The sequence below is a fragment of the Maylandia zebra genome, linkage group LG12 (genome assembly GCF_041146795.1).
Source record: "Maylandia zebra isolate NMK-2024a linkage group LG12, Mzebra_GT3a, whole genome shotgun sequence".
Classification (NCBI taxonomy): Eukaryota; Metazoa; Chordata; class Actinopteri; order Cichliformes; family Cichlidae; genus Maylandia; species Maylandia zebra.
The window spans coordinates 18,423,010-18,442,590 of record NC_135178.1 but is presented as its reverse complement, the minus strand read 5'-3'; the positions used below and the strand labels follow the sequence as shown (position 1 = coordinate 18,442,590).

Below are 19,581 nucleotides of genomic sequence, written 5' to 3'. Positions count from 1 at the left end.
TGAATATTGATCACATATTAATTAAAAAAATAACTTTACATAAGTTAATTTCTTAAGTTAAAACATATCAGAGATTATGTCGCCCTTCACCTGTCTGAAGTTTGGGTAATCTTGTGCTTTAAGACCTCAAAAACAAATTTTTAATGAGTTCTGTGAGTTGGCAGGCTCTGAAATTTGATTGAATAGTGGCTGCGTGATGAAGTTAAATATAGGTAAGAGTAAACAATAAAGAGTACTCATACACACTGCAAATGAGGGCAAGCCCTCAGTAACAAAATATAGTTTTTAATCTATGAATTGCACCATTTTTTCTACACAACAACACATGTGTATTTATTGAAAAGTTTTCCAGGCCATTTTAGAGTTCTCAATTCGTTGGCTGGCTATCTTAATCTGGGAAGGTGGGACTATCTATACATCCATTCATCCATTTTCTTCAGCTCCAGATTCAGTGTCCTGGCGAGGCTGAAGCCCATCCCACCTGTCACAGGACAAAATGCAGGATACAGCCTGGACAAGTCACAGTCTCTTGTTGTGCAATACTTATAATGGGTGAAAAGAGAATTCTCTGGTCTCAAATGAAGCACAGGTGAATATTATACTTAACTTACTTAATTGTAATGAAAGTTTACCCTCAAAGTTTTCTAACTGTTTGTATTTCTTTTTCTTTTGGTGGCGATTTCTTCTGGATGGTGCAAGTAGATAGCACACTTTTTTCTCCACAGGTCTCTTCTGCTGTGGTGTTGTTGTTGTCCTCCCATTACTTCGCCTCCATAGATCACAATATCACTCTTAAATTGTAGCTCACTGCAGATAAACTTACATGGTCACCTGTAAATGCAGGACTTGAAGTATAATGCAGAATTTTTTAAAGAGTGCTTTTTCAACTTTAAATATATTTGGTCTCATAATTAATGCTGACAGTCCTCCCAAGGTGGTAAATAGCATAGATCCCAATAAAAAATAAAAAATATTAATAAATACATAAAAAACAATTGAATCAGGTGCAGACTGTCAGTCCTGTCAAATCAAACAAAAAGAGCATTTTTCTTTATTATTTTTAACATTTTGTTTAAGTTTTTTTCTTTCACATACAGTATTTAGGTATAAGCAAGACATACCACGTGCAAAATGTAATTATGTTGCTCTAATCATTAAATAAAACACACTTGGTACTTTCTATTTACGGCATGAGTCGTAGCGTGATCAGACATAACACAACTGTGCATTTGCGCACCTTTACATATGGAATGCCGTGTATGACAACATGTGGGTATATTAGAGCCAGGGTGTATTTGCACATGCGCATATATTGACTAAGCCCTCCTCTCTTATTGCAGGGATACATACCCCACCCCCTTGATGCATTGTGCTAGCCCCTCGTAGCACGACACATGGATACACACAATCCAGTGGTGTACAGGCACACTGGCTCAGCCTACTCTGTGGCACGTTTTCCATTCGGCCAAGGCCCCGAAATGTCTCTCTGATAATTGGTGTTATAATTGCTGCTAAACTAATAGTGATATAAATGAATACAATCACGTTAAAGCAGTAGGAAGTCATATGATGGCACACATATATGCCCATGAAATTCATCATCAGCATTTCACAAAAGCAGCTAAAGCAGCTTTAAATAGGGTTGGGGGCTTTTTCAGAATCTGGGTTATTCCATACATTTCACACTGATTTCCTTTTCATTTATAATTGAAGGGAGTCTCGTACTGTACATTCTCCCTGTTGTATTCCATATCACACTCAGCACTATCGCTCCTGCTGTTTGAACTCTGTTCTCTCTGGAGCTTGTGTTTTTTTCTTCTTCTTTTCTTATTCAGTGTTGTCTGTTCTTTTTAGTCAGGCTTGTTATTTTTAGATGAAACATAATAGCCAGGATCTTCAGTGTACTGTGAGAGTTTCACACATTTTCCTAGTGTTTAATCCATATGACATCTCCTCTGTGCCTACTGGTTCTTTTGAGTTTCAACTCACAATCCTGACAGTATAAATAAAGATGATGAGAATATTACAGTAAAAACCTCAGCCTAGTCAATCAAATAGACTCATTGTTGAATGTCAAGATTCATTTTTAATGGCAGGGCTTCTTGTGCATGAGATCTGGCGAGCATTTTACATCATTTCCTTCTTTTATTAATCAAACAACAGTTTGAAATGTGTGTCCCTGATCTCGGCAGTACACCTCGAAGCAGAGGAGGAAAATAGAACAAAAATCCATGTCAACTCCTCACCAGTAGGACTGAAAATGGTTCAGAATGTAATTCTCTTTGGTGCAGCGCCTCCTTCTTCATTCTCTGTAATCTACATGAATGCAAATTACAATGCAAATGCAAATACTCCTGAATAATTTATATGTAGTGTAGACTTCCTTTACAGAAACCGGGCGCTTTCTGCTTAACTAGAACAATGTGACATTCGAAGCACACATTTGGTTAACCACAGAATATACCACAGAAATTTACTATGTAAAATTCTGTTCAACATTTTTGTCAAGGTTTGCACGAATCAGGATTTAATATCTGAGATGGAGTCTCCTTTTTTTGGGATCATGTAACACAGTACTCTCTGTTCTCCACACTACTGAATCCAGGACAGAGTCAACCACAGATTTGAAACATTTTATCTTATTGGTTAAAAAACATAAATATAAATTTACACTCATCATCCCTCTTTAGTTTATTTTTGGCTCGTTATGACTTCACAAAACAGGAATAGTAGACATATTATTTACCGTTAGTCTGTTACAGCCAGTAACTGTCCAATGATATTTTTTTCTAACCATAATAACTAAGGCAGCTAATATTTAAATAACTCACACATTTGGCAAGTTAGATGTCAGGTCCTGTTCTCCGATAAGTAAAAACTCACATCCAGTCCACAAAGGAAAAAGGCCTTTCAAGATCTCTATTCAAAACATCAATATCATTTCGCTAAATGAAATTCAAGCACATACAGCTTGCCTTTGTCTTTTGTGTCGAGGCGGGGGGGGGGGGAAATACCCCTATTATAATTAATGACATTCATACACACTTGAACACATACGTTTTGTCTTCTTTAAAGAAAAAAGGGAGAAAAAAAAGCTTCTGTCTCCATCCTAACACGTGGATGTGTTCAGGCTTCTCCCTCAGCAGTTTTTCCATCAGGGATTGTAATTAAGCAAAAGCATTCATGAGTGGGCATGCTCATTTAGCCTGCATTTGGGTTTAGACAGCTTTAAAGGGATGGAAGAACAAATCCTGGTGGAACAAGGCGATGTATGCTATCGCCAAAGCGAAAACACTGCGGGCAGAATAACAACGACTCGAAAAGTTAGTGACATTATATTGTCTGCACCATATCCTCTTCTCCTCCCCGTCTATTCTATCATGGGGAGTGCATGTGTTTTAATGATTGACAAATGCAGTTTTCTGTCGACAGTAGAAGAGTGGTAACATTATATTTACTTTGAAAGGAAATATTATATTATAATGCCTTCTCTATTTGTTTTTAATTGAATATCATTTTTTTTGTCTGTACTGGTGCGTGTCTTTCTGTGTTTTTGTGTGTGTGTGTGTGTGTGTGTGTGTGTGTGTGTGTGTGTGTGTGTGTGTGTGTGTGTGTGTGTGTGTGGCTTAATCCTTCTTACTTACTTTTACAACTAAAGGTATAAAATGATGCATGTATTTTTATTACTGCTTTTACTAAAAGTGTCACTTTGGTGCAGAGTGAACTGACAGCTTAGACTGCTCATGGTGTTGATTTGGGATGAGGTTATAGTGCACAACACTATGAAAATAATAAATAAATACACAGCTTAAAGCAATGGTGTCATTTGAAAATAACTGACTAATAAAATCTCAAGATTAAGTCATTATTATGTTTGAGGTGACATGTAACCTGTGAGTTGAATGCTATTAAGCCAAGCAGTCAGATATAAGTTAAATAAATATCAGGGGTTTTTGTGGCTTAATTTAAAAAATTATCAGAATACTGATATTTCATATTTAAATTATACTGAGCTACAAACTCTGGTAAAATATACATATATATAATTTCAAGCCATAGCTAAATGTTCAGTGGTTTTTCTTGTAATGCATCTCAAACAAAGAAAGTGGAAACATAAGGCACTATAGCATATTGATATGACATTAGCCTGCTTTACTGGCACTGTGTCTGGATTCCACAAAATTAATTAACTGAATGTCAGGCGGTATGTCAGCATACCTCATTTGAACATAAATTGTTGTTTTTATTGTGCGCTTTATTTTTATTTTTGCTCAAAACTCTATTATCTATTGAAATCGCAGGAAAATGTTAGGTTTCATGCCAGGTTTCACTGTGCACAGCACTATTACAACACCAGAAAATAATAATGCTGATTTTTTTTCCCCCCTCTATTCAATTGAAGACTGATTTATATCAGAATTAGGCTGCAGTGTGTGTGTGTGTGTGTGTGTGTGTGTGTGCAGACACTGAGAAATAAAGGCAGTGCTGGAGAGTGAGAGAGAGCGAGAGAGAGAGAGAGCGAGAGAGAGAAGCTCATTATAATCAGGCAATTATGCTGGCAGAATTAGAAGCATCCTTATTTTCTCTTGTGGCAGCCTGAGTGTGGATACGGCTTTTTAAGTAACTGCAGACTAATCCATGGATATGACTGCCTATCCTGTGTTAATATGGAGAATCTGTGACAACAAGATTTGGAAATGAAAGCCTGTGATTTTTTTTTTTTTTTTTGATAACTGGTGGGTCCTGCAAGGCTCCTCAGGTTGTGGGCTCTAATTTGCATTGATGAGATTTTTTTTTCCTTCTCTCCTGGTTGAGTTTTGGCTGAGTGTGAGATGAGGGCAGTCATACACGCCTACAACTCAGGACCATGGCTGTACACAAATAATTGTCTTCCAATCAGTGGTATATCATTATATTGCATGCGTTTTTCTTTTCTTTTATTTGATGTGAATTGCTGTGATTGTTGGCAATGTCTAAAGATTTTAAAATAAGGGACTGTATTGTGCATTTTGCGTATTTGTGCATGATGTATGCTTTTATTATTGCAACTGTAATACAGTTCAAGCCTTTTCATAAATTAGAATTTGTTAATGACAAAACAATTTTAAGAATTCAAAATGTGAAGTGAAAAAATAAAACCCCTTTTTTAAGACATCTTCTTGTAGAAATGCTTATCTGGCTAAATAGATTTTTGTGATTACACAGATTTGGGACCTATGTGATGATGCACCAGAGGCACGTTCATGCTAAAGACTTTGACCTTAGGTCAAGGGTATTTGACCAGAGTTTGACTCCTGACCTCTAATACATGTGTTATCAACTCCTCTCTTAATGTGTATTGATTAGCTCTCCCATGAGACAGAAATGCTGAAACATGTTATCCTCTGTCTTGTTTCTTTTTTCTTTTACATCTTCAGTTTTATGTTTAGTATGTTGAGTGCACAGTAAGGTTATGCTGATCACTACGCTTGATTTCTCGAAATTAAAAAAAAAAAGTGATTGTACGTGGAATATTTTAGCATTATACAAAAGATAAAAAGACATCTTTTAATGGCTTTCTCAAGGACGCACAGGTTCAAAAACCCACATCTCTTTTCTCCTTACTTGCAAAAATCCAGACTTGTGCATGGAAGTGCCTGAGCGTGCATATATGTGTGCTGGGGTGGGGGTGAGATGAACGGTGGAATGACAAATCATTGAAAGTTCTCAGGGAAATGCTTGTGTCTGACCATGGAGGAGGCAGCTGATTTGGGATAAGGTGTTAGCATAACAAAAAGCCCGAGCCTGTGAACTTGGGGCACCTTACGACCCTGGCGCTGTGGGGATGAATAGTCTTTGGGCCTCCCTACAGAGCACCCCCATGGCTTTCCTGATCGTGGTTAAATTGTTAATCAGGGTAATTTAATATAGTTTTCAATATGCCTCACCTCTCATTGGGAAAGCATTCACCACCTTCTTGCCTTCCCGCCTTTCCGTCTAGATAAAGTCCCTCCTATTCAAGTGGAAAAGACAGGCATCTCTAGTCTACACATCAGAAATTTTCCTACATCAATCACCCGAAGGCCCTATGTGTGTGCATTTGAGTGCAAATATACGATTATGGGCTGCTCATTTAACTGAAATTTCCAAATTTGAGTGTTGAAGCGTGTTAGCACATTTCAATATCCGGATATGAAAAATAGAACAGATAAACAAAGAGACAAAATTCTTGCACAGCTTCACCTGACTGTTCGTGAGCGCTGAAACAGTGGTGGCTCGACAGTCTTTGTTGTCACAAAGTGAAATGCTACATGTTTACTTTGACATGTGCTCAAGAAAGGAGGACATGAGATGGTGCCTTAAAGCACTGACCTACCAGACATCCTCTGGCACTCTTCTCTAACCTGGATCAGAGTGAGGTCACTGCAAGCAGTAACTCTGTCTCAGGACAGGTGACGTCAGCTCTCCTGTGGCAGCGTCCAGTAGCTAAGGTGAGTCATGGGCACTGGTTTTAGGCAGTGTGAGCTGGAAAGACCTATCCACCCACACATGCACATCCATACTTGCTTGCAAGGCCCGGGTCCTGACTCTCATCTATAAATACAAACTGTAATCGACGATGACTCAGACACTTCATGGCTCTCCATAGGGAGGCAGAAGATGGAAAGGGGTGGACAAGGAGTCTCGGAACAATGGAAGCAAGCAAGCAAAACCCTGCATTGGTAGGGTTAGTGTATAATTTAAACTTGAAAGCTCTCAGCTAGCTTGGTGGTAGAAAATGGAAGACAAAGAACAGGAAGTAGGGTTTTCTACAAGAAGTACTGAAACACTAGGTGATGCTTTTAAGGGTTGTTTTGAATCAGAATGAAATATGGCTATCACAGTCTTGCCCATGAGTACTAGTTATATACTGAAATTAAGATAGATGACTAAAATATCTGTTATAAAAAAACAAAACTAAAACAAACGATATCATATAAAGCTAGTCACTGGAGCGTTGCATTTATAAACAATTATATAATATCATTATCTGCTTTGTTAAATATTGTGTCTGCAAAACAAGAGATTCTTCTATGTGTGCCAACATGAAAAAAACGAACTATAGATATTGCAATAATTGTTCATTTTATTTCTAGAAAAATGTGGAGTTGATCTAACAGCACAATGTGGTTACAGAAATTAACATTTCTGCCAATGCCAATATTTCCTGTAACCATCTTGCTCCACATATATACTGAAAAAAATGCTGCTTAATTTCTATGAAAAGATTAGGGAAACCTAGTTTGGTGTACTTAAAATACAGCTGTCTAATCAATATCTATCTGGTCTTTGGTCACTTTTGGTTAGTGTTCATTTTAATTATTTTAATGCATGTAATTATTCATTTATTAAATGCATTTAATTGTTTACATGCCCATATTGCTTTTTTTTGTGCTAGTGTTTGCAGTTACATTCACTGAAATTTTGCACAGGATTGTTTAATTACACAAAGTTGTACATGTTGGTAGACAGCTTTGTTTTAATCTGCTCTCACGTCCTGCTACAATTACTGCCATACAAGGTGAAAACAGATCCGAGTAGTGACTTTTCATAGACATGAACTTGAGTTTCTCTGTGCCATTCATTTTAAAATCTGAAGCCCCTCACTTTAAACACCCTAAACGGAGCCAACATTGGAATGGTCATAAACCCAGCAACCCAATGCACTCGCGGTTTCACGGCTTAGTTAATCTCGTGAAAAGGTAAATAAAAAACATTATGTGCAACCGAACCCCTAATATAATAGAACGACAGAGAAACGCTCACTATAGCAGAACATGCGTACCATTGAGCTTTTAATGTTAGCAAATTCGCCAGACACACATCATTTAACAGGGCTTTTATTATGGCACACTTACAGCACTTTCATAGGCCCAGCTTTTAATTGGCTACTGATTGTTATTTTAAGAAATATGGTATAGATAAAGTTTAAATGTACAGTTAGTTAATAGCTTAAAGGGAAGAGAGGGAAGTAATAGTCCAGTAAGTCCAATTAGGTTTTTGCAAGTTTGACATTATTGAACTACAGAAAAACAACTTAACAGAAGCAAAGTGGTTATTATCTAGGAGACTACAGGGATGTACTATATTTATATAATAACACAGAGTAAACTGTTATACACTCTATCACTCTATTGCTGTTACAATTAGAGATGAGGAAAAAATCTGAGTATAATATCTTGAAATCAGAGACGTCTCCACTTCAAGTATTCTCTGAAACGGCGAATGAAACTGAATCATGGAGTGTACCTACGATTGGCTGGGGTTACATAAGTACATTTTATGCAAGACTAATTATAATAACTAAATATATTTTATACAAGCTGTTCTTTATTGACAGCACTTGAAATATAGCATGCATTTTTAATGTTTTACATATTAATTAAAGTGCATGTGTAAGCAGTAATTAGCATAACGCTTTGCCACGAGCAGGCCTTAAAACGACCCTTTGACGTGTCAGCCAGCAAACCATGTTCCCTTATTGAATAGATGTAGACTGGTCGTGTGTGCTCTGTATGTTAATTTATGCTGTGTGACTAGATGATAATGCAAGCTTAAATCAACAGACTTCCCCCAAATCCAGACATGTGTCTGTGGGAACTGAGGACTTTGTGCCAGACATATTCTCATCAAACTTTACCCAGGTAACCAAAGTAAATGCAAGTGAAAAAAGTATTATTTTTCTGCAGATTGTTTTATTCTCATCAATAATTGTAGAATATTTTACAAAAACAATTTCTACACTATGCAAGCAGGACTTGTTGGGTAATTTGTTGTAAACAAATAGTTACCGACATAAAAAAACACACTTTAATTTTGCTCTATACTACACTCTGTCACTTGCTCTGTACATGCCTGTAGTCCAGGTTTCAAAGTTTTGATATCACAGGGTTTGTTGTGCTGCTAGTATGACAGGAAATGGAATTTATCAACATGAAAACAAAGGTGTTATAGGCCCCTTGAGGGACAGGCTGTAACTGGGGTCAGGACTGTGGGGCCTTGTCTAGACGGTCTCCTTTTGCGGTTGCCGGGTTTCAGCCTCTATGTAACCTTTTCAATAGAAGAACTTGACCCGTGTCTAGTTGTTGTGGGACTCGCAGACAAGGAGACAGGGAGTTATAGGGTGATGAGACAGTGGGAAAGCAGTGGAAATAATAAGTTTTTGGTATTTTAAGTTATGGAGGGCCTGACTTTTAAATATGTTTTAGTGTGATAAACGTCTAAGTGAAACAGCTGGTGTGAAACTGCATTTCTCATTTCCTTTTCAGTGTTCTTTGTAACTTGTTTAACTCTACTACTATCAAAAACTATTAGGGCTCTTGAACTCTTAAGTTATTTATTTTTTTCAGCACCTGGGATCCACTACTTTGGGTTTTCCTTCAAGGCTAAGTACTTTTTTCCTCGTGCATCACTCAAAATCATACCTAAAACATAAAATAGCTGCTCATAAGGAGTCACAATACTAATAAACAGAAAACCACAGGAACACCAAAACATCTATTAGATGCCAAATTCAAATCAATTCCTCCCACTCTCTTAGTTCCTGTCTTGGTGTATATGGAGGGTGCAGGGTGCTGCTACAGGGCATGGTATAATTGAAAGGCTGAACAAGAATACTGCTTGTTTAAACCAACCAGCAGGCAGCGAGGGCATGATGGGAAAACAAAGCCGGAGCCCCAGGAGTGGGTGACACGACATCAATAATGACGGCGCAGAGAGGATCACTGCTTCTGTTGTGTTACCCTTAGTCCTCATGACAACCAGCAGGTCTGAGATACGGCAATGAACAGTTCAAGAATTCAAACCTGAAGTTTGCACAGATGAATTGAGTCAGTCCACCAAGGGCTCACCAGGAAGCTGGCTTCAAAGTTCATTTATTGAACTTTTTATGGAAATGTATCATGACATATGTGCAGTTTGAAGAAAAAACATAAAGAAATTATTCATTCTTATTATGATGTTGTTTTTACTTTTAAAAGAGTTTTCAGGCAGCTGCAAGAAACCCAGAAGAAGTGCTCAGACGAAGCACATGTAACCTAGAGCCTAGGTTTCTACCCTGTACACTGTAAATACACATTTATAACCAGGAAGTTATAGGTGAATGCACAGAATGCAAATAAGCGACCTAGACAATATTGAAAATCTCTGATTATCCCATTTCCAATGTCTTTTATATATATTTTTTTTCAATATATGGGCCCATGAGGTATATCTCTGCTATAGCAATTGTGAATTCCCTCAAAGCAGCAGGCATGTGTGTCTCTTATTGACCCATATGTGAGAGATACACATATCGACGGGGCCGGGTTATGTTAAAAAGTATAAATGGTTATACTTTGTTCATTGGTTCAAAGGTACCCCACACTTCTTTTTTGGTTGCTTGTTTGTTCTGGTATATTTTTCATTTGAACTGTTATTCTGCCAGAGTACTCATATTAACCAGATGGCATTGAACGCCCCATTGGTGTGTTAGGAAAACTCTTTTGTACATATGTTCCTTGAAGGGGTTTTGGAGTGGTTCTTTTTTCCACCGCAGCAAAAGGGCTAGGAGTCGGAGAGGAGCTGCTGTATGTTTTTGTTATGATCGGATTGTGAAATAAAACATATACAGTGAGAAAGCAACTCCAGGAGTCATCCCTGCCTTAAAGCTGCAACATATCATGGCGAGCCAGCCAGGAGGAAGGTTTGAAGAACTTCCCGCACGAGAGTGAAGCAGAAGCCTGGTTAGCGCCATTAGCGGCTAACGTTAGCGCTACCGCACGGCTGAAGAAAAACCTTTCTCCAAGCACCGGACCTGAAATCTGACGGACTAAAGACAAGCTTGTGAGTACCCACAATGGAGATAGAAGCCCGACGAGATAAGATCACCGCCACACTCTGCCAGCTAAGTCGTGATCAGCTCATAGAAGTGGGTTATAAGGTGAAAGGCTTTGCTACACCGCTAAATGAGCCTACAAAAGACACTTCCAGACGCCAACTGATGAAAGTTATAGAACATAAACTGGACGAGGTGGAAAACAGTTATACACCAGACGATGCTGTACAGTTTGTGAAAGAACTTTTATCGTTTTTGGGCGAATATAAAGCTAAAGACAATACGGCCGAGAGTGATTTTTCCCGCCCTTCAGACGCAAGAGACAAGTATGACGAGCTGCAGGAAGAAATTAGAGCGATAGGGCAGAAACTCAAGATGGCGGACGCTGCCCCGAACCTGCTGTCTTCTAAAGTACCAGAGGTGACAATTCGCAGGGAGTTTCGCATCTGTGGCCAAATAGGTGAGGGAGGGCAGCGCGATCGGCTGTCCTATACCAACCTGCTGCATCAGATGGAAAATGGACTCCGCAAAGGCCACAGTGAGTCAGAAGTTATTGAAGCAGTGATAAGAGCCATCAATCCAGGTCTCAAACTGCGTGATATGCTTGAAATAAAGACTGATTTGACACTCACACAGTTAAAGACAATATTAAAAGGACATTACCGAGAAGATGACACATCTGATTTGTACCAAAAACTGATAAATATTTCCCAAGATCCAAAAGAGTCAGCTCAAGACTTTTTATTCAGAGCCATTGAGCTTAAAGATCGCCTCCTGTACGCATCCAAGGACAAAGAAGCAGAACACTACAGTCGGGACCTGGTAAAAAGGAAGTTTTTGAGATCAGTGGGTACTGGGCTGCAAAATGACAACATAAAGTTCCAGATTAAAGCCCTTCTTGACAACCCAGATGTGACTGATGAAATGCTGATTGAGAAACTAAATGAAGCTGCCAATCTCGAGACAGAAAGACTGAACAAGTTAAAGAGGAACAATACAAAACCACCAAGAATCAATGAGCTACATACTAGGGATGAACCACGCAGCAGCTCGCAGATCCCCGCCACCAAGGAAGACAAGAAAAATCATCCTCCACCCGAAATGCACGACCTGGTGAAAGAGCTGAGGAACGAGGTTGCAGAGGTGAGGCAGATGGTTCTTGCTTCCCTGAACGCTGGCAAGTCGCAGACTACAAAGAGGACATCAGATGCTGCCGCGGGTACCTGGAGGAAGAAAGGCTGCAGGACCTGCCAGAGCAACGGAGAGGGAGACAACTGCACCCACTGCTTTAAGTGTGGCCAGCCTGGCCACATCTCCAGAGGATGCCGAGCTCCACTTCAGCTGCAGGGAAACGCCAGAGGGCCACTGCCACGGGACCAGCAGTGACCCCACCGCCACATCAGGAGTCCCGCCGCTGTGGTTGCTGCCACCAGAGAGAGTCGGTCAGCACCCCACTCCAGAGGTGTGCAGGCTGCTCATCTGTCAGTTACTGTTCTAAAGCCTGTCAGGGACAACACTGGCACCATCACAAACATGTATGTAAAGCGGTGAGGCTAGTTGAACAACATTTGAGGGAAAGAGAGAAAAAGGGGTGGTTGTCATACATGGGATATTCTGACCTTCTATCAGATAAGCAAGGACAAAAATTAGTGAAGCTGATTGGTAGACGAAAAATGGTGAGATGCACCTTTGACAATGTACCAGTCACCGCATTGTGGGACACGGGTGCACAGGCTACCGTAATAAATGAGAACTGGAGAGTCGAGCACTTACCTCACACCACTATCAGGGGGATAGATGAACTCTTAGGTTCAGAACCATTAAATGGGCTCGCAGCTAATCAGACAGAGATACCATTTATGGGGTGGGTCCCTGTAGAGTTTAGACTGACGGGGGTGGAGACGACCAGCTCGAGTCTCCTAGTGCCCGTATTGGTCTCTAGTGACCCAAATGTAGCTCAGGATCCCATTATTGGATACAATGTTATAGAAGAAATCATCAACGAGCAACTTAAACAACAGGGTGTTAAAAACAGTGACTGTGCTGCAAATATTGTGAGTAGTGCTTTTGGTATTGACGTCGGATCTGCTAAGACTTTTATCCAGTTGATAGAGACACATCGAACAGCTGCGGAAGAGATCCAAGTCAAGACAGGGCGGAGTAAAGTTGTTTTAGGCCCTAGTGAAGCTACTACCATTCGCTGTCGCACACGCATACAGGCTGACGAGGACACTGTAATGTTATTTTGTCCTGTTCTGAACCCCAGCCTGCCTGAGGGGCTTCATTTGCAGGAAGTATTGTTTAAAGTAAAAAGGGGCAACTCAGCCATGGTCCCAGTATCTGTCACAAATACCACATGCCATAATATTACTGTAGATCCGCGTGTGGTCCTGGGGCACATTGAGGGCGTAAAAGCAATATACCCAGCTGCCCTAAAACCTGTAGAAACTCCAACAACTAAAACAGCAGACGATGCAGGTGTCGAAGTCCCATTAGCCCCCACAGGTGAGACAAGTGGTGTTTGGGATCCCCCTGTAGTTCTAGACCATCTAACGAGTGGCCAACAGTCGGCGGTGAGGATGATGCTTAGGGAGGAATGCAAAGCTTTTGCAAAAGACGAAAATGATGTAGGCTGCATTCCTAGCCTTCGGATGCACATCACCCTCAACGACCAAACACCAGTTCAAAAGACTTACAATAGTGTGCCTAAACCTCTGCATCAGGAAGTAAAAGCTTACCTGCAAGACTTGATCAATAGGGGGTGGGTTACAAAATCCAAGTCGCCTTATTCGTCACCGATAGTCTGTGTTAGGAAAAAGTCCGGTGACCTCAGACTTTGTGTGGATTATCGAGAACTTAATCGCAAATCGGTGCCTGACAGACATCCTATTCCCAGGATACAGGACATGTTGGACAGCCTTACTGGTAGCTCCTGGTTTACAGTACTAGACCAGGGAAAGGCTTATCATCAAGGATTCCTAGACGAAGACAGTCAGCCACTCACTGCATTCATCACCCCCTGGGGTTTATACCAGTGGGTTAGAATCCCATTTGGACTCAGCTCCGCCCCAGCAGAGTTCCAGAGGAGCATGGAGGAGTGTCTTTGGGGTCTGCGTGATGATATCTGTCTACCGTACCTTGATGACAATTTGGTCCACAGTAAATCTTTTGAGGACCATGTTGAGCATGTAAGAGCCGTGCTACAAAGGTATCAGAGACATGGGGTCAAACTTACTGCTAAGAAATGTGAACTGTTCAAGCCTAAGGTCAGGTTTTTGGGTAGAGTGGTGTCAAAAGATGGCCATAGTATGGATCCAGCAGAAGTCGCCTCCGTGATGTCACTTAAAGAGAAACACCCTAGTACAGTGGGGGAAGTGAGACAGATTTTGGGCTTCCTATCTTATTATAGAGCCTATATACAGGACTTTTCACGTATCGCCAAACCTTTGTATGAACTGCTAGCAGCCCAAACAAATGCTAAAAGTAGCCCACAGGACTTAAAAACACAGAACAAGAGAAGGAAGGAGAAAAACAAACAGGCTAAAGGACAGTTGCCTTCATCAGCCCCTGTGAAATGGACAGAGTCACACCATCAGGTTTTGTCTTACTTAGTCAATAAACTGGCCAGTCCTCCGATCCTAGGCTACCCTGATCTAGACCAACCATTTGTGCTTCATACTGATGCTTCTCAAGCAGGGTTAGGAGCAGTGCTCTACCAGCGCAGTAATGGCAAGTTAAGAGTCATAGCTTATGGATCTAGAACGTTAACGCCGCCAGAAAAAAATTACCATATGCATGCTGGCAAACTGGAGTTTTTAGCTCTCAAATGGGCTGTCTGTGAGCGCTTCAGAGATTATTTGCTGCATGCGCCATCGTTTGTGGTTTATACAGATAATAATCCACTCACCTATGTGTTAACGACAGCAAAGTTGAATGCATCAGGTCAGCGTTGGGTGGCTGAGCTCGCAGATTTCAACTTTACGATAAAATACAGGCCAGGAAAAACAAATGCAGATGCAGATTTTTTATCCAGGATGCCCCTCGATTTTGAGGACTATATGAACTGCTGTACACAGACGGTTAGCCAGGACGTGGTTGTAGCCTCACAGCAGGGCATATTAGTGCAGCAAACAGAAGCTCTAATGTTTAACGCTGTCTCCTTCCACACCCTTCAGCATCAAACACAAGCAGAGGAACTGCTGGACATGATTCAGCCAATACCGAGAGAGGAAATCTGTGCAGCCCAGCGGCAAGACCCCGTGATAGGTAAAATGTACGAGTCTGTAGTGCAAAACAAAAGGCCCACCACACAGGACATTAAGACTGAGAGCACTGAGTTTAAAGCATTGGCTAGAGAGTGGAGCAAACTGAAAATCAGAGAGGATGGAACTATGTTCAGAGAGACTCGACACAAAAAACAACTAGTTCTCCCCTCAGTTTACCACCCACTAGTGCTCAAAGAACTACACCAACAGATGGGCCACTTGGGATCAGAAAGGACCCTAAATTTAATTAGGGATCGTTTCTTCTGGCCTAAGATGCAAAGAGACATTGAACACTTTGTCAGTAATGTTTGTGAGTGTCTCAAACAGAGGAAGCCAAACAGACAGGCACGGGCACCTATGTTGAGCATAGAGACCACTCATCCATTTCAGTTGGTTTCAGTTGACTTTTTGCACCTGGAGCAATGCAAGGGGGGGTGTGAATACATACTTGTAGTTATGGACCACTACACCCGCTTCGCTCAGGCCTACGCAACTACAAATAAGACAGCTAAGACTGTAGCAGAAAAACTATTCAATGATTATTGTCTCAGGTTTGGTTTTCCAGAAAAACTACACCACAATTTGGGGCGAGAGTTTGAGAATAGACTATTGCACCATTTAAAAGAACTGGCTGGTGTTAAAGGGTCACACACTACTCCTTATCACCCACAAGGAAATGGGCAGACCGAAAGATTCAACAGGACCTTGCTCTCGATGTTAAGAACACTAACAGAGGAACAGAAAAGAGACTGGAAAAGCCACCTCCATAAAGTTGTACATGCCTACAATTGTACTGTTAATGAGGCCACTGGCTACCCTCCTTTTCTCCTAATGTTTGGTAGGTCACCACGGTTACCAGTTGACCTTCTCTTTGGCATTGAGCAGGAGGACAGTTCAGGCTCCTACCAGGACTATGTGGACAGATGGAGAAGGAGAATGGCTGAAGCTTACACTGTCGCCTCCAAAAATGCAGCTAAGTCAGCTGACCGAGGTAAAAGGCAGTACAACAAAAGTGTGCATGGTCCACCACTTCAAATAGGGAGTCGTGTCCTTGTTAGAAATGTTGTGGAGAGGGGTGGGCCAGGTAAAATCCGCTCCTATTGGGAAGACAACATCTACATCATTAAAAGACAAAAGGGAGAGGACAGTCCTGTGTTTGAGTTAGAGCCAGAGAATGGTAAAGGCAGGACAAGGATTTTGCACAGGAATATGTTGTTGCCTTGCGATTTTCTTCCGCTCCCAGCAGATAAGGAGGCAACTGTAACTAGTACTAAAACAAGGAAAAGACATTATAACAAACGGAAACAAACATGCATGACTCCGACACAAGTGGGGAGTGAGGAGGAGGAGGACACAGATGAGTTTTCTGATGCGGTTTTCACCTGGCCTTATCCTGAGCCTCAGTGTTCACCTACATTGGACCCCACAGCGGCAGAGTTTATGCCACTAAGGGACGGGGGTGAGCCAGATGAGCTTCCTCACATGTCAGGAGATGGCCAGGGGGACCCCAGCCAAGCTGATGAGGAGAAAATGGACAATAGGGAACCAGAGGATGTGGCTATTGTGGGGGCAGGGGAGGTGGACAGCAGCTCTGATGTCGAAGAGGCTTTGGAAACAGACCAGCCAAGTCCATACCCAAAGAGAGAAAGGAGGAGACCACAGACTTTGACCTATAGTAAACTTGGACAACCAAGTCTTGAAGAAAGAATAGTGGCCACCAAATGTGTGAATATTCAAGGTTACTGGCGACCTTGGTAAAAGGGGAAGATATAATGTTTACACTTGGTACCCCTATTTCAGATTGTAACAAATGTACCTATGTTGATTGAAATATTGTGACACATGGATTGCAGGCCGAACATGTGTATGAGTAAAGGGAAGATGCTTAGTGTTCAGATGAGATGTGGACAAAGTTAATGCCTTTACAGGAGAGTACAAATAGCATGGTAATTTGATAGATTGAATTGTGGACAAAAAAAAAAAAAAAAGCTGAACTGATTATATCAGGAGTATACACAACTACAGTGCACGGTAGTTTGGGTAACTTAAAAAAAAAAAAAAAAGGGTGTAATGTAACCTGGTACATAGTCCATGCCATTCTATTGTTCTCTATGGATTGTCGATTATAAGGTACATTTATGTCGGGACGACATTTCTCGAGTGGGGGAGAGTGTGAGAGATACACATATCGACGGGGCCGGGTTATGTTAAAAAGTATAAATGGTTATACTTTGTTCATTGGTTCAAAGGTACCCCACACTTCTTTTTTGGTTGCTTGTTTGTTCTGGTATATTTTTCATTTGAACTGTTATTCTGCCAGAGTACTCATATTAACCAGATGGCATTGAACGCCCCATTGGTGTGTTAGGAAAACTCTTTTGTACATATGTTCCTTGAAGGGGTTTTGGAGTGGTTCTTTTTTCCACCGCAGCAAAAGGGCTAGGAGTCGGAGAGGAGCTGCTGTATGTTTTTGTTATGATCGGATTGTGAAATAAAACATATACAGTGAGAAAGCAACTCCAGGAGTCATCCCTGCCTTAAAGCTGCAACACATATAAGGAATCCCTGCCTACCTCTCAGAAGACGGACGACCATTTTCGGCAGCAATAAATATCAATGTTGGATATCAATAAATTCATCAGAGAGGAGGGTAAAAATAGCCAGGAGGAAAAGAGGTTAGATTGAGCAGGGAAAAGATGAGGAAGATGAGAGTCGCAAATTGAGAGGAAAAAAAGGAGAGTGAGTGTGAACTAGAAGAAAGACAGAAAGAGAAGAAACAGTTTCGGCCCTGTGGTTTCGTGCCTCCAGAGATGGCTGAACACTGTCAACATCGTACACTTCAAACCCAATCACTCTCCACTGGACAAAAAGAGAAAGACACACATGCAAGCTCATACACTCAAACATGCACATGTTCACACACCATATTACAGGCAACGATTTTTGCCCTTGTCCAGCTTCAACAGGGCAGACTTAGGATGCCGAGACAGCGTTTAACACCTGACAGTTATCATGTGATGTGACAGAGTGAAAGGCATCCTCTGTACTGGTGATGATCACAATTCTCTATCTCCAAGTAGTAGTGCTACAGTGCTGTGCAAAAGTTTTGAGCCAGTCCTCATTTACGGTATTTACATTTTGCTTCCCAGTCATTTTTTAAAGTGGGTGGTCTTCAGATATAGTTCTTCAGGCTCTTTTTTTTTTTTTTTACTCATTTCCAGTCCAGTCTTTGTACCTGTCAATTTTCAGAGGTGTGTATTTTTTGGTTAATACTCATCTAACTCAAGTGATCATCCAGTGTTGTTTCTAGACAAAACAGACAACTTGTCAAAAATAATTTGTTCTCATTTCTTTAATTATGTCTACAGAAAACACAACACAATTTGACAGACATAAAATAGTATATTTTGCACCAACATGGTGATTCCCAAATAGCCATTAACTGAACACTTACCATATCTCAGCACTGTGTACAATGTGTCCTTAAAAAATAGAGAAACAGGTAACTAGAGGAAAAACAAAACATGGATGGCCAAAAATCAACTGAAGATCCAGAAGCATCTCTCAGATCTTTGATGGGGTTTTTTTATTTCTTAAGAACCTGATTTTCAGATATCATCCATCTGCTGTAGTTTTTTTTTCTTCCAGTTGTCCAGTTTCTCCAATTTTTGTTTATTTGTTTTTCTTTTACACAATCGGACTATAAGTCATGGATTGGCCTCCACAGAACCTGGACCTCAAGATAATTAAAGCAGTGTGCAAATGTCTTGGCAGACAATGGAAAAAAAGGCAGCCAACATCCAAAGAAGAGCTTTAAGATATCCTTCAAGAAGGCTGAAGAACCGTTCTTGAAGACTACTTTAAGAAATTACTTTAAGAAATTAAAAGAAAGCTTACAAGAGAGTTCAGGCTCTGTTGAAGAATAAAGGTGGGCATACCAAATGCTGACTTTGAACCTTGTTAGAATTGTACAGACTCTGTGTTTGTCTTACATGCTGCATTTCCATGTATATTTGTACATATTTCAATAAATAGCTGAATGTACTTCCCATTTTCCTAGCAAATGATAAAGAAATGACGGTTGACTTAAGACTTTTGCACAGTACTTTACAAAAGCCAACATGACTAAACAGATCAATGATGAGAACTGATCACGTCTGTAAAATGATGATCAAATCAAGTCTATCACAACATTCTCATTTAAAAAAGCCTTTAAAAAGTAGGCTGAGTAACCTCGACAACGTTAAATAATAAGTCATCCTTTTTGCTCTTCCAGTCTACAGCTGTGATCTACAAAAAAAAAAAGAAAAAGAAGGAATGAACACATAAGCAAAAACTGGTTTAAAATGCAAACAAACTATTTCATTGTATACTAAAACACCAGCAGATACTATGGTTTGGAGATCTTCAGCGGGAATTACCAGAGTTAAACACAAACCAAAGATAGTTTCAGTAAGACCTCATTTTTCTCTCTGTGAAGTT

At 40.5% G+C, this 19,581-nt stretch overlaps 1 protein-coding gene across 1 annotated transcript; it reads left to right on the top strand.

Moving 5' to 3' along the window:
• Nucleotides 1-10,312: 10,312 nt before the first annotated feature.
• Nucleotides 10,313-15,672, top strand: LOC143421477 (uncharacterized). Its single transcript, XM_076890797.1, has 2 exons — nucleotides 10,313-12,296; nucleotides 15,010-15,672. The coding sequence occupies exon 1, from the start codon at nucleotides 10,856-10,858 to the stop codon at nucleotides 12,218-12,220; it is 1,365 nt and encodes a 454-aa protein (XP_076746912.1). The 5' UTR covers nucleotides 10,313-10,855; the 3' UTR covers nucleotides 12,221-12,296; nucleotides 15,010-15,672.
• The last annotated feature ends 3,909 nt before the right edge of the window (nucleotides 15,673-19,581 follow it).

Bases quoted from the DNA above. Each gene is read 5' to 3' on its own strand.
- LOC143421477 (XM_076890797.1), top strand. From the start codon at position 10,856: ATGGAGATAGAAGCCCGACGAGATAAGATCACCGCCACACTCTGCCAG.